Source organism: Suricata suricatta, chromosome 3 (assembly GCF_006229205.1).
Source record: "Suricata suricatta isolate VVHF042 chromosome 3, meerkat_22Aug2017_6uvM2_HiC, whole genome shotgun sequence".
In the NCBI taxonomy this organism is placed as follows: domain Eukaryota; kingdom Metazoa; phylum Chordata; class Mammalia; order Carnivora; family Herpestidae; genus Suricata; species Suricata suricatta.
Genome location: NC_043702.1, coordinates 846,044 through 860,156, shown reverse-complemented (window position 1 = coordinate 860,156; position 14,113 = coordinate 846,044). Strand labels below are relative to the sequence as shown.

General features: G+C 65.6%; 1 protein-coding gene across 1 annotated transcript in view; it reads right to left on the bottom strand.

Moving 5' to 3' along the window:
- KIF1A (kinesin family member 1A) overlaps positions 1-14,113 on the bottom strand; it is a 63,005-nt gene that overhangs the window by 14,317 nt on the left and 34,575 nt on the right. Inside the window, exons 25-35 of the mRNA XM_029936155.1 lie at positions 12,871-12,989; positions 10,956-11,041; positions 10,007-10,145; positions 9,702-9,873; positions 9,482-9,572; positions 8,214-8,332; positions 7,244-7,299; positions 7,004-7,112; positions 6,772-6,838; positions 6,588-6,672; positions 4,258-4,363 (exon numbers count right to left, since the gene is read on the bottom strand). Of these exons, the coding sequence (XP_029792015.1) occupies positions 4,258-4,363; positions 6,588-6,672; positions 6,772-6,838; positions 7,004-7,112; positions 7,244-7,299; positions 8,214-8,332; positions 9,482-9,572; positions 9,702-9,873; positions 10,007-10,145; positions 10,956-11,041; positions 12,871-12,989 (1,149 nt within the window). The remainder of the gene's footprint in view (positions 1-4,257; positions 4,364-6,587; positions 6,673-6,771; positions 6,839-7,003; positions 7,113-7,243; positions 7,300-8,213; positions 8,333-9,481; positions 9,573-9,701; positions 9,874-10,006; positions 10,146-10,955; positions 11,042-12,870; positions 12,990-14,113) is intronic.

The following is a 14,113-nucleotide window of genomic DNA, read 5'->3' as shown; positions in this document are numbered from 1 at the left end:
ACGGGAGTGAGGGACAGGGGTGAGGGACAGGGGTGAGGGACAGGGGTGAGGGGACAGGGGCAGCAGGGGAGGGTGGCGGGCAGGAGCCTCATGGGCACAAAGCCTGTGCAGCCGCCCGCTGACTGCTCATGGGTGCGGGCAGGGGCCAAATTACCCCGTTTCTAAGGGGGAAGGAGAACAAGGTTCCACCCGTCCACACCGCGCGGCCGGCCGAGGGCACTGCCAGGCTGCCCGTCCCCGCCCTCCGCCGCCTACCACCATCTGCCAGTCCCCCGTCCCGTCTCCCCAGGGGCTCCCTGCCCCTGTCCCGTAGAGCTGTGTCCTGCCCAAGGCTTGGGGCTCTGACCCCTGTGACCCGCTCAGCGCTCGGGGCCTCCCTTACCGGCCAAGCCCACGGGGCCCAGTGAGCTCTCATCTGGAACTGGGGGGGCCGTGCCCCCTGCTCAGGAGCAGGGGTGAGGGCTAGGACTGGTTCCTGTTCATTTCCCGGTGCCATGCCTCCCCCTGGCCCCAGCGATTGTCTGCTTTACCCAGAGCGTTTCGGGAGGCCTGTGTTTGGGGGGCGGGTTGAGGACCAGCAAGCACCCCTCTATCCTACCGAGCTGGCTGTGGGGATGCAAACCCGAAGTAATAGCCACACCCCTCCGGCCCCCACACCCACGGGCCTGGAGGTCTCCACTCGGTCACGGGACGGCCTGCCACCTGGGTCCTGCCCAGGGGACCACCCGGAGCCCCGCTCCCAGCCCAGAGCCTTCTGAGAGCAGGTGCCCGGCCTCAGCCAGCACACGGCCATCGCAGGGGACGTGGGTCCCTGCTCCGGGGCCACCTCCACTTATTCCTACCTGACCCCCCAGAGAGACGGCTCTCTGCTCCAGGGCAGCCACCCGGCCTCCTTTCCTCTGACAGGTGACAGGTGCGGTGTCCGGGTGTGCCCTGAGGGTCACAGCAGCAGGACCACGGCCTGCGGGCCTCACAGGCCAGCGCAGCCCAGACTCACACAGTCCTGCCGTGTCCCCGCCCCGCCCTGGGGCTCCTTCCAGAGAAGGAGCCAGAACCACCCGACCCGCTCCAAGCAGCTTGGAGGCTCTGACGTTTGCTGCAAGCCTTCCTGCGGCCCCTTTGTCCGTCCGCCGCCACGGGCCACAGGCCACAGGACAGGACCTTGACCTCTGCTCAGAACAGACTTGAGTCTCACGGTGTCCTGATTAGGGACATCGACGCTGTCCTTGCCCAGGGCCTCACTGACCCTTGTGCCTGGTGGGCACTCAAGGCGGAGAGGGCGCATCCCCTGCCCAGAAATGCCTGCCTCCTGGGGGTTTGGACCTGGGGCCACCTGAGCGAGTCCAAAGACCCCCTGGGACCCCCTAGGCCCTTCACAACTTCCCCGCCCACCTCCTCGCAAACACAGCGTGTGGTGGCCAGCCTGGCCGGGCAAGGGGCTGCTGCCCAGCAGCGGAGGGTCCGGTGCGGAGGTCCCCACGCCTGCGTGTCCCGGGCCCAGCGCCGCCCCCCACTCTTTTCTCTTTCACCTTGCAGGGAGTGGGGCTGGTGCAGCCAGCCTGCATGCGGGGGGGAGGGGGGCACCTGCTCCTGCTCCGGCAGGGGTGGGTCAGCGTGGGGCGGGCAAGGCTCGGGGGCGGGAGGAGCAGGAGGCCAGCCAGTGTCTATGGAGGGCTGGGAACTACCAAAGCAGCCAAAATCAAGAGGACGGGAGAAGGGGCTCAGCCAAGAGGGAGGGTGGGGGTGGGGAGAGGAAGCAACAAAGAAAATCAAAAGAGTGTTCCGAGGAAACAAGACTGAAAAAAATGGAGAAACAGGAGGGAAAGGAGAGCGAGTGTAAAAGGAATCCAAAAAGCTGAAATAAAAAGTCAGGGCCGTGGGTCTGGGGAAGGAGAGAGGCTGAAATAAAACCAAGGGCACAAATGATACCTAGGCATGTCCGAATCAAGAAACTGCCTGCAAAACATAAACAATCACAGGTTAGTGAGGGCGGCGGGGCAGGGCTGTGGGGCAGCGGGCAGGGGGGCGGCAGGGCAGCGGCAGCAAGGGGAGGGGCAGCCGGGGAGCAGCTGTCAGCGGCAACAGGCCCGCGCTGAGCCAAGCGGGAGGAGGCCGAGGCCGTGGCAAAGCCTGTGGACGGCCGGGGCCCCTCGGCCCAAGGGAGGCCCGGGGTCTCTGAGCCTCAGCGTCCCCCGGGGGAGCAGGGCTCCGAGGACATCAGCCAGGGTGGGGGAGGAGGAAGATCCCTGGGAAGGGGCCTGCTGACTTGGCCAGCCAGGCCTTGGGATGGCCCCTGCCTGGGGCAACCAGGGGAGGAGGGTCCCCCAGACTTTGCTGGGGGCAAGGCTGGGGGTCGGAGCGGTCCTGGGGCTCTACCAGCTTGGGTGGGAGCCAAGCCTGAGGCCAAAGCAGCTCGGGGCAAGGTCTACAGCCCCGCCCCCTGGATGGGCCTTCCTCTACACTTGGACAAGGGCCTTGACCTCAGACACAGGGCCGTGGACCCCAGAGCTGCCCTGAGGCCAGCCTCACTGCCATAGCTCCCAGGAAGCAGAGCCAAAGCCCTGGTGATGATGGGTCCTCGGGCCTCCAGGAGCAGGTGTGGACCCGTTTAGACAGCCCTGCTGACCTGCGGTCCAGTCGGGGGCCACAGCCTCCTAAGCTGCCCTGGGACTTAGCCCAGAGCCGAGGCCCCTCGGCCAGGCTGGTGGGACAACGGGAGGGACCGGAAACACGGTCCTCAGGGCAAGGAGACTGCATGGGGTGCGAGGCCCAGAAAGAAAATACCCACCCCACCCACTTGTTTTTGCCCCCCACTCCCTTTCTGCCCCTAAAATCTAGAAGTTGCCTGGGCAAAGAAAGGGTCAGAGGCCAGGGGCATGCTGAGGTCACTTGGCATTGGCAGACAGACCCCTCCCCAATGGCACAGGCCCTCCCAGGGCCCCCCTCCCCTCTGGGGTCTGGGTCCCCACATCCCTGCAGGCAGCCCCCGTGTGCTGGGGGCAAGGCCTCCTCTGATGCCATGAGAATGCCCACCCCACAGGGCCCCCCAGCCTGTACATCGTGAGAGCCCCTCGGCACTCTCCAGCCCAACTCCTCCACCCCCTGCACATGGGTGCAGGGGCGTTTCCTGCTGGAGGCTCCAGGGCAGGGCTAGAACGAGTCACAGCTGCCCCTCTGGGGGTCTCAGACTCCTGGCGCCCCATCTGCCCGCACTGTGGGATGCTTCCCTTACAGCCCACTCTCCGGGGTGTCCGTGATGGACCCAGGCCCCATCTGGACCCAGGAGTCAGGATAGGACGTGACTCCCCGGGTCCCTTTACCCCTGTGGATCCCAGCCTTCCTTGCAAGTGTGGGTCCCCTGTCCCCTCCGAAGTTTCTTCCTGCAAACGCTACCACGGGAACCCGGAGAATGAACTCTGAGGGTCAGCTCTCAGCTTCTGCCTCTTGGCGGGGCCTAGCCCCCCGAAGCAGCTGCCCGGCACTCGGGAACCCCCGCACCCTTCCCCAAGCCCCTAGAGAGCAGCATCCAGACACAGCCAAGCCCACGTCCCCGCCAACAGGCGGCCTCTACCCCCCACCCGTCAGTCCTCAGATACCAGCTCTCGCCTCCCGCCCGCCGGCCCTCCGCAAGCCTCCACAAGACTAGCTCGTCAGGGGCTGCCCACCCCGACCATTGTCCCAGGTGCGGTGGGCCTGGGACTGCCCAGGCCGCGGAGTCTCGGCCACTAACCACGAGCTTGGGAAGGAATAGCCCAGGGACAAGGACATGCCAAACAGTGCCTGGTGGACACACCTCCACCCCGGAGGCTGGCCTGCTGACCCAGTGGTACCCCGGAACCGCCTGCAGGACCCCAACCCGCAGGACCCCTGCCGGAGCCCAGACCCACCCACAGCAATGTGGCCGGGGAGATTCGGGCCTGCCTATCTGCCCAGCACCCCGTGTCGTCCCCACAAAACTCCTGAGGAGAGAACCCAGCTCACCCACCCCCAACTCCTGCTGCCCCCCCCGCCCCTGCCAGGCGACCGAATGGACAGGCTGGACGAACATGAGGGCTGGTGTGGGGACAACATGCAGACAAACACACCAGGGGGGCACCGAGGCCGCGAGCCTGTTCATCCTGCACCTGCTCCTGAGGTGTCAGAAAGGAAGGCCTGGAAGTTCAGGGGCCGGACACGTCCTGGACCCTCCAAAGCCAGGTCGGCAGAGGGCACGCCCTGGGTCTTGACCCAGACCCTGTCTCCCCCCAGGGGACTCACCGGTCATCCTGGGCCGGGTGGATGTAGCCGGAAGACAGGATGTTGAGAGACAAGATGTTGGGGTCTATCAGGGACTCGTCAGTTTCGGGTGTGTTTCGGATCCGACCTGTGGGAGAGGCCACCGGCACAGTCACCTCCCAGGACGACGGGAGGCGGGGCTCCGGAAAGGAGCGGGTTCCCCAGCGCCCACAGTAGCGCCGGACAGGGAGGCCGTGGCGGGGTCTGCCACCAGCCAGGCGTGGGCGCCCCTGGAGCCGCCCCGCCATCATGCCTCCCAAAGCCAGAGCCCCTCAGCTTAGATACTGTCAATGTTTGTCTCTCTCTTCCCCAGCTGACAGATTCCAAACACAGCCTCGGATGCACAGGCCCTCACTGGAAAAGGAAATCTTAGCAAGATAAGGAAAAATTTTTCTTTTCAAGAAAGAGAGAGACACAGAGAGCGGAAGGAAAGAAGGAAGGAAAGAAGGAAGGAAATTAAAGAAAGAAGGAAGGAAGGAAGAGAGAAAGAGAAAGGCAGGGAGGGAGGGAGGTTGGACACTATCGTGCCACTAATCTCTCCCTGTAGGGCACATCTCCAACAGGACCCTCGTAGTCGCCCACCCTGGGCGCGGTCCTGTCTGCGGTGAGTCAGGAATCCTGCCCTGCCGGTGGCCCCGCTGGTAACCCCCCGCCCTGGCAGCACTAGGTTGATGCCCCGCTTCTTTAGGGGACAAGCTCGCACTACGTTGTCTCCGTACACCCTCAAGGAAGCGCTGGCTTCCCTGCTGCCTGCCCACCCCCCCCAGGACGCAGAGCCCAAGACGCGGCCAGGATGCTGTGCCTGCACATGCCGCAGCAGCCTGCCCCACTTCCTGGAACCTTCTTGCGGCTTTGGGGTTCTGGGAGAAGGCGAGTGTGGGCTCCCCAAGAAGCGCTGTCCAGGGTGCACCCCCGTGGCTGGTGGTGGAATGCCCAACGGCTCGGCTGCCGGAAGAAAGTTCGCCACAATGCCAGCCTCACCCCTGCTCGGCCCCTGGAGCAGGTGCCTCCACAGAGGGTCTCTGCCCCTTCAGAGCGTGGCAAGGCTCCCCGCCTGCAAGTGCTGCCCAGGGGCCCCTGTAACCAGAGACTTCAGCTCATGGGTCTGCTTGGTTCGTGAAGCCCAGAGAGGCAGAGCCCAAGCACCCCAGCGCAGAGCGGGCCGTGGCCTTCACACCAGTGGCTCCCCAAATCCTTCCAACAGCTGCCCTTCGCTGCCCACACACAGGGAACCCTCCTGCCTGCATCTGGTGCCCGCGCCCTCTGGGCACCTGCTTACTCCTCCTCCTGCTGATTCGCCGTCCGTGCTTGCTCTAAACAGCATCTGAGATGAGGATGTGCCTGTCTGCTCCAGCCGTGCACGATGTGAACGGAGGTATGAGATGCGTCGGCTGAGAGCACCCGCCCCAGGCCCTCGGAACCTCCCCGCCGCGCTCCCACACTCGAGCTCAGCACGATGGGTCTCGCGGTCACACCCCCGTTTCTGCACCCTCAGAACCCCCTGTCCAAGCCCCAGGGACACCACCCTCCAGCTGCTGCCCTTGTGGCCCCAGAAATGCCCACAAGGGGGCTTCCAGAGGGATCCGTCAGCTCCAGGCAGGGCAGGGGCGGACAGCCGGGAGGACAAAGTCTACAGCCTGGAGAAGCAGCGTGTGTAGCACCCCAGACGGCTCACAGCGTGAAGTCATAGAAGAAAACCATCAGAGATCCGTGGTGCCCGCCACGGGGTGAACTGAGTCCTCCCCCGAAAATGGACATGTTGAGGTCCTAAGCCCCAGGACATCGGAACGTGACTTTGTTTGGAGATGGGGTCTCAGCAGGTGTAGTCAGAGGAGATGAGGTCACACTGGATAAGGGGGCCTGAATCTAGCTTCTTCCGGAGGAAGAGGCCACGTGAAGATGAAGCACTGAAGCCAATGGGTCCCCGAGCCGCAGAGTGACAGTCACCACAGACCTCCAGGTAGGGCTCCCCTGCGGGCTTCAGAGGAGGCCCGGCCCCCTGTGGATGTCCTCAGACTCACGTCCCCAGGGCTGCCCCAGGATCAGTTTCTGCCGTTTAAGGGCCAGCATGGCGCCGTGTCACGGCAGCCCCAGCGCACTAACATGGCGGTCGCGTAGAAATCTGGAGTCGTCACCCGAGCCCGGGCTTTCCTTTTCAGGTAAGGGACTGAGGCACAGGGAGGTTAAGCGACTCGGCCAGAGTCTCACAGCAAGAAGAGCAGAGCTGTGTGTAGGCGCCTGGCAGGGACCGTGGGGGCGGGGGGCGGGGGGCTGGCCCAGCCCCTGAGGCGGCCCCCGCCCATCTCACTCACCCACAACGAGCTCCCGAACTTCCTTCCAGCGGATGTGGCTGCCCGTCTCATGCAGCAGCGTCACGGTTATCCGTCTCTGGATACCCTGCCAGGCACCAGGAGAGAGGACACGGTCAGGTGGCCTGGTGGCCACTCGAGGGAGGGAGGGGGCACGGGGAGGGCAGGGCCGGGGAGCGCCGGGCACCTGGTGGAGCAGGAAGGTCCCCATGCACGGCATCCCGCCGCGGTGGTCCACCACTGCGGGGATGTAACTGGAAGAGAGAGACAGTGAGGCAAGATCCGCCGCACGGGGACACGCGCACCCCCAGCAGCCGAGGGGCCCCGACAGGAAAGGCAGCAGCCCCCCCCCTGGTGGAGGTGCGCCGCCCCGACCCCGAGGAGCCCTGGCCGCTGCCCCTGGCGGGCGCCGGACTCACTCGCCATTGGCCTCCAGCTCGCAGATCTCGAAGTAGACCAGCACGTCATACTTGCAGTGACAGGGTCCCACGCAGGGCCGCGAGAGCGCGCCGAGCTTGGTGGCAGGCACTGCGGGAGGACAGCAGAGAGGCACCCACCGCTGCGAGCCGCGACTGGCGGAGGCCCAGGGGCGCGTCCAGGGCAGAGGCAGTGCGGGCACCTCCCTCCCCCAGGGCTGGATGCGGGAGGGTCCTGGCTACCTGGCTTGGACAGCGGCATGACCCTCGGGAAATGGCGGCGGGAGGGCCTCAGGGGGCTGTGGAGAAAGACGAGCCGCTGTGAGGAGGCTGAGATGGGGTCTCTGGGACCCTCAGCTGGAGAGGAGGCCAAGGGCAGGGGCTGACGAGAGCGGTCAGGCACCGACTGCTCCCAGCCCCCTGCCTGCCTCCCTGCCTCCCAGGGCCTAGGAAAGGCCCCAAGCGCAGGCCCTCCAGCAGCCTGGATGGGGTGGAGGGCCCCTGGGGGCCCCAGACCCTGCTTGGGTGGTTCTCCGTCCAGGGGCTTCTGGGACAGACCCCCTCCCACCACTCCCAAGGACAGCCGAGGCTCATGGGGCCAAATGCCCTGGAGCTGGCCCCTTCGTGGCCTTTCTCTTTCTCCAACACCCAGGACGCCCCGCTCAGTGCCGAGTCCCATAGGACAGCTGGGGGGCAGGGGGCGGAGTCCCACAACCCCAGAATGGGCACCCTGGCCCATTCTCGGAGCCCTCCGGGAGGTCATGTGGAATGAGGGAGATGGAGGATGTTGCCTCACTCCGTCTGGGGGCCGAGGACTCCGGGAGACAGGGATGGGTGGTGCGGCGGAGCACGGGCAGCAGGAGCCGTCTCCCCCGAGGGCCACCCCAGGCGTCCTCCCCACCCAGCGCCCACTTCCCTGGCCTGAGGGCACGGCCCAGGCCCACAGGGGTCAGGCCGAGACAGCAGTACCCTTTAAGAAACTTGAGGGCATCTGACTTGCTCGGGTCCTGCTGCCCTTGGGCACCCAGCCGCCCTGTCATCGGGGAAAGTGGGCGCCTAGAGCCCCTGAGCTCTGCAGCCGCCCGACGAGGCCTGACTGGGGAAAGGTCGGCGTTGCTGGCTGGGAGGCGGGGAGGGCCCGCGCCCTCGGGGGCAGCACAGGCTGGAGCAGACCTGGGAAGGTGCCGCTGCCCCTAGGGCCAGGGCTGCTGACCTGAGCACGTCCTTGCACAGGGGTGGGAACGGATGCTGCTGGTAATGGCCGAAGACCTCGAACACGATGGGTTGGCTCTTGATGTACTCGATGAAGGACTTGGTCACCTCCACTGCGATCTGGCGGGTGAGGAGGGCAGGCAGGACGCCGCGGCCACACCACGGTCGGGGGCGGGGGAAGGAGGGTTGCAGAGGTAAGCGCTCAGCCTCCATGGAGAACCAGACCGGAGACCCTGCTGGGCCCGACCTCTGCCCATAATGGGGTGATGCACCTCGCCTGGTCCTTCCAGCCCCTCCCCCACTCCAATCACACACCTGAAGACCAGACCCCCCAGAGTGCCCTTCCAGAACATAGGGCTGACAAGGGGACAAAGGTCTGTGGCCTGGCCTGACCCTTCCTGGGCCGTCGCCCAGTCATCGCGAGTTATGGGCTGAACTGTGCCCCTTCCCCCAATTCCTATGCTGAGGCTTGAACACCCTGGGACCTGTGCCTGGACATGAGCTCTTCAGAGAGAATCCCAAGTTAGAATGAGGGTATCAGGGTGGCCCTAATCCAATATGACTGTCCCCATGAAAGGGGGAAATGGGGACACGAAGGCACAGAGAGAGGACCGTGTGAGGACACAGGGAGAAAAGGACATCTCCTCTCTCTGCTACTAGAAACCACCAGCCCCCGGCTGCCTGAGTGTCAGCACGGGCTGGTCTGGGGGCCCTTCTGAGTGCAGGGCCTGTGACAGCCGGGGCCACACGCCCGCAAGCTGCACAGCTCAGGGTCAAATCCATGCTCCTCGGTGGGCACTCGAGGCTTGCCATCGGGCAGCATTCACTATGGCCAAGTGGAGCAATCTCTCCCCTGCAGCCAGCTGGCCGGGTCTCGGGCCTCACGGAGGCACTCCACTGGGAAGTCCCGCCCTTCCCACGGCCGGCTGGGGATACGCCCTTGCGGCTTCCCAGCGTCAGCTCCCCAGTGTCCTCTGTGTGCCCCGCCTCTCCTTCCCCAACACCTAGCCAGCCTCATGTGGGGCATCCCAGACTCCTCATGTTCTTATCTGCCCCCAAGGTTGCCCTACCCCCCAGGAAAAAGCCCACCGAGGCCCCACTGTCCAGCCTACATGCCCCTGCCTGGCACCCGAGGCCCTGTGCCCTCACACCTGGGCACTGCCAGCTCTCGACTGGGGCTCAGGACAGGGACAGCTTGGCTCAGCTCTGGGGAGGCCTCGCAAAGCCAGAGACTCGGGAGGGAGGGCGGAGGGGGCTCTCAGGACGTACGTTCTGGACGTGGTAGAAGCCTAGTGGGGGACCCCTCCCCGTATTCTTGAGGGGCTCCGTGGAGAAGGCCTCATCGTGGCGATGGATGAAGCTGCAAAGGAAGAGGAGGCACTCAGCTGGGTGCAGGAGACTTGGGGTTGGAGACCCACGGCCAGCAGGGGGCGTCGGGTGCTCAGCGCCCGCCCTCCGTCCCATGGCCAGCAGGGGGCGCCAGGCTCACTTGAACTGGCAGAAGATGTCGGCGTATTCTGCAGAGATGCTGGACGCCTGCAGGACCGTCACGCGGAACGTGAAGGTGCTGCCCAAGCGCAGGTGGTCCAGGGCGGCGTCCAGGGGCCCGTCCAGGGCGGCTTTCTCAGGGCTGTCCAGGAGGAGGCCTTCCGGAGGCACGGCTGTTGGGGACCGAGGGCAGGAGCAAGGTGGCGGGACCCCAGAGGCCTAGAACCCAGGGTCAGGCGGAGTGCCCACGGGCTGTCCTCTCTCAGAAAGGTCAGCCTCCCGGACCCCAGTGGGCGGGGCACCTACCTGAGCAGGTGTTGTTGTTGACCTCATCGGCCGAGGGCCCAGCCTCGGCGCCCTGGCCCTGACCTTCCACGATGCGCAGCTCCTCCTGCGAGGTCCCGGTGCGAGACAGCCCCACCACGGGGCAGGACTCCGACTGGAACTGAGTGGGTTGGGGCCAGAGTCAGGGGGGCTGGCTCCAGGTGAGGCCCCTCTAGCCCAACTGAGGACCCCGGAGCTGGCTTTGTGGACCTGCGTTCCAGACCTGCCCCTGCCTAGGTGGGTGCCCACCTCCCTCGGCCTGTTTCCTAGGCTGCCGTGGCCTGTGTTGGCAGCAGTGGGAAAGGAAGGAGGGGTTCAGCCGGTGCCATGGGTGGCCAGGTGGGGGCGGGTTAGGAAAGAGTGGAAGAAGGAGAGGGAAGGAGCCTTCCGGCCTGTGAGCAAAGCCCGGTCTGGGGCCCTGAGCAGGACCCTCCCCCTCCTCCGCTCTCAGGCCAGAGCAGCACCATGTCTTTGGGCACCAGAGCAGGACCAGCCCAGCACCTGACGTCGAGACCTCGAGGAGGGGCCCTCAGCTCTTGGAGGGGTGTTGGCGGAGGGCAAAGATGCTGCGGGAACCGCATTGGGGAGAGCAGGCCCAAAGGGGACTGGGTAGGGAGGGGCATCTCGGTGTCTGGGGGGCACACCTGCTGTGCGTCCTGGCCTACAGCTGAGGCCCAGGCGGGGAAAGTGGGTACAGACCCCGGAGAGGCCATGCTGAGGACAGACAGACCCGCTGGGTCAGGGAAAGTCAGACAGTGAGAGACAAGGGGCGCATGCCACGAGGCCAGGGCTTGGAAGGAGCTGGCGGAACACAGGAGAAGCCGGGGCACATTGGGTGGGTGCTGAGCACTCGGTGCACAGGGCACCCCCAGCCCTGCACGGCTGCTCCTGGTCTTGGTGCTGGGCAGCTGGGCCAAACCCCGAATAGCACCTTTTCGAAATGCTGGTCATCAAAGGAGATTTTGGCAGTTCCTGACTGTCGGACGCCAGAGCCGTAATCGGGGGCCTCTTCGTCAGCTGAAATGTGGACAGAGCAGGTGGTCAGGGCCCAGCTTGTCCCCCGGGGGTGTGTGGCAGAGCCAGGCCGAGCCACCAGGTGGGGGGAGACACAGGAGCTGGAACAGACTCCGACCCGTACAGAGGGACCCCCAGTGCCACCCACCACAGCTCCAGAACAAGGCGAGCGTGTCCTGCGCTGCCCCAGCACCCAGGCAGGGCCACACCCTCGGCACAGCCTGCTCTGATGGGACCACAACTCCACGTTTCCAGAACCAACCTGTGACAGTGGCCCTGAGTCCCGGCCACCCCCGCCCTCCCCCAGACTCAGCTGCTCCAGCAGAGCCGTGTCGGGCAAGCCCCCACCATGGGGCCCCCCGGTTTCTGCTCCATCATCCATCCACCCCACACGGCCCCCACTCCCCGTCCTTCACGGCACTCTGTACTTTTCCCACTAGTTCCCAAGGGACACCCCAGACCGGCTTCTGTCAGCCTCCCCAGCCCCAAATCCAGCCACGCTGGCTAGACACCCCACTGGGAGGCCCCCCAGGCTCCTCAGGGGCTCTGACCTCCTCTTCCGGGCCCCCTGGAGGCGGGGCACAAACTCGGTTGTGCTCTCTACCCCAGGGCCACCCCTCCACCTGGTGCTGAGGGGCCTGTGAGCTGACACTTGCAGGACAGCTGTGACTTCTGTGACCACTGGAGCTGCTCCTTCTCCCTCGTGGCCACTAGCCACGGCATGTCAGGCGTGGCCCAGACACACAGTGCCCACCTGTAAAGCGGGCCGCCCCATGGCACTGGCTCCTTCGGGGCTCAGGCTGGTCACAAAGGGACAAGAGTCCCTCCCAAATGACAGGAACAGGGTCCCCCTTGAGGGATGGCTGTGGCACTAGACATTCCGAGAATCTCGTCTTCTGTCCCTTCCCCCATGAGGGTCCCGGTGACCTGGCACCATGGTGACATGACTGGGAAGTGCTGTAAGGAGCATCTGGAAATTATGGGCTACTGAGAATTTGGCAAAAAAATCTGAAAGGTGTAACCAAAACCACCGGACACGGCTTCAAATGGAGTGGTGACACAGCGCCTTTCAGGGGGGTGCTTGGGTTCAGGAGCAGCCCAGCCCTGCCTCATCTGGGAGTCGCTCTGCGTTTCTGCGTGTTTTCTGATTTGCTGTCTCCCTAGGGTGCCCAGGCCGTCAGGGCTGTGGAGGCCACGGCTGAGGGGCTGGGGGCCCAAGGGCAGAGAAGGGAGGAACAGCCATCAGAGCATGACCACCAGGTCCTCTCTGGCCTGCAGCTTTCCGATAGCTAAGCATGCCCACATCTGTGTTCTGGAATAATCTTTCAACACTCCTATTGAGCAGGGAGCTTCAAATGGGATGCCATTTTCAGGGAAGCTAACCCAGGCTCAAAGGCATTCTGGGGCTCGCCTATCCTGGGACCCTGGCCTGGGGGAGGGGGCTCCGCAGGCCCACAGTGGAAGGAGGGGGCACAGGGAGGAAGGCCAGCTCCGGGGGTCACGGGGCCCAGGCTGTGGCCTTGGCGCCTGTGCCAGGCTCAGAGGCCATAGGGAGGCACCGCTGCGCACCCAGCTGGGGTCTGGGTGATGGGAGGGAGGCGGCCCCCCGAGCCAGAGCGTGTCCAGACAGCCCTGGGCTGCGCCTGCACAGTCTCCCAGGGCCCTGGCCGGCCCGACCCAGGAGAGTCCGGAAGGCCGGAGCCCAGAGTCGGGTGGCAGGGACTTCTCTTGGAGCACCCTGCCGGAGGCTGGAAAAACAGAAGAGGCTGGTGGCACGCTGGCCCCTGCGTGGTCCCCAAGGGGGCCCTCTGCCCAGGCTGCCCCACACGCACCTGAAGTGGCCTGCACGGCCACACGGAGGAAGCCCTTCACCTCTCCCTTCTCGCTGACGACGGCCACACGGTGCACCAGCGGCACGGGGTACAGCAGGTTGCTCAGGTACACGAAGGCCCTGGGGGGGCAGAGGCCGGAGGTGAGGCCTTCTGTGGCACACGTGGGCAGCGGCGCTGGCGGCGGCACAGCCGGGCTCACGACACAACACCGCAAAGCAGAGCGAGGTGCCAGGCAGCCGGGGCAGCGGGCAGGCGGGATGGATGGGGGCGGGACTGGGGGGGCACGGGCTGCAGAGGACACAGGAGGAGGAGGGCGTGCGCAGGCGGGCAGAGAGGAAGTGCGGAGCGGGGCTGGCACAGGGCAGAGCCGGCAGGGCCATACCCGCTGTCAGAGCTGAGGAGGGAGGTTTCAGCCTGCTTCAAGGAGGAGGAGGACCTGGGGACCCGGCCACGCCAAGCTGTGACCTCACACTGGCACTGACCCCCGGCACCCCTCTGCCTCCCGCCCCTTTCCCAGTGACCCCTGACCTCGGGGCCCCACAGATGCTCCCGCGGCGGAACATAGCTCTCCGTTCCTTCTGGGACCCTTCCAGGAAGGTGGCAGTAGGAGCGCACAGTGTCAGCCGGTGGGGCACCACCCCCAGCCCACATGGTGCAGCCTGGTGAGCCCGTCAGCCACCCACAGAGTGCCCTGAGCCCTTTCCCTCCGAGCAGCCCCACTGGGCACCCAGGGCCCATGTCACCCAGGGGTCCAATGAGTTCCCTGAGCTGGCCAATCCGCAGAGGGGGCAAGGACCGCCCGGACAGAGGGGACCTGGGGAGACCTGTGCCGCAGGGCCAGCTGTGTGGGCTGCTGTGGAGCAAAATTCCTCCCCGGTCCGGAGGCACCCGTCCCCAGGGCACACCTGCTTACACGCCGGCGCAGGACTGCCTTCCACCTGTCCTGCCCTCCCCGCCGGGCTCGGCATGACTGGCATTCGGCCCCCGCTCAGAGGTGCAGAGCTCCAGGCTTCCAGGAGGGTCTTGGGGTGGTGGTGGGATCCCAGGGGAGGGGGAGAGCTTGGGCGAGGATGGGCAGGAGGTGTGTGTGTTGGGGAAGCAGGTGTAGAGGTGGAGTGAGGGAGTCCCAGGGCCTCAGCCGGGGAGAACAGTGGGGACAGAAGTGAGAGCAATGGTGGAGGTGAGGGAGGGAGGGGGAGGAAGGGAGGGGGAGAAGGCAAGGTCACAGTCTGCAGGCCATGTG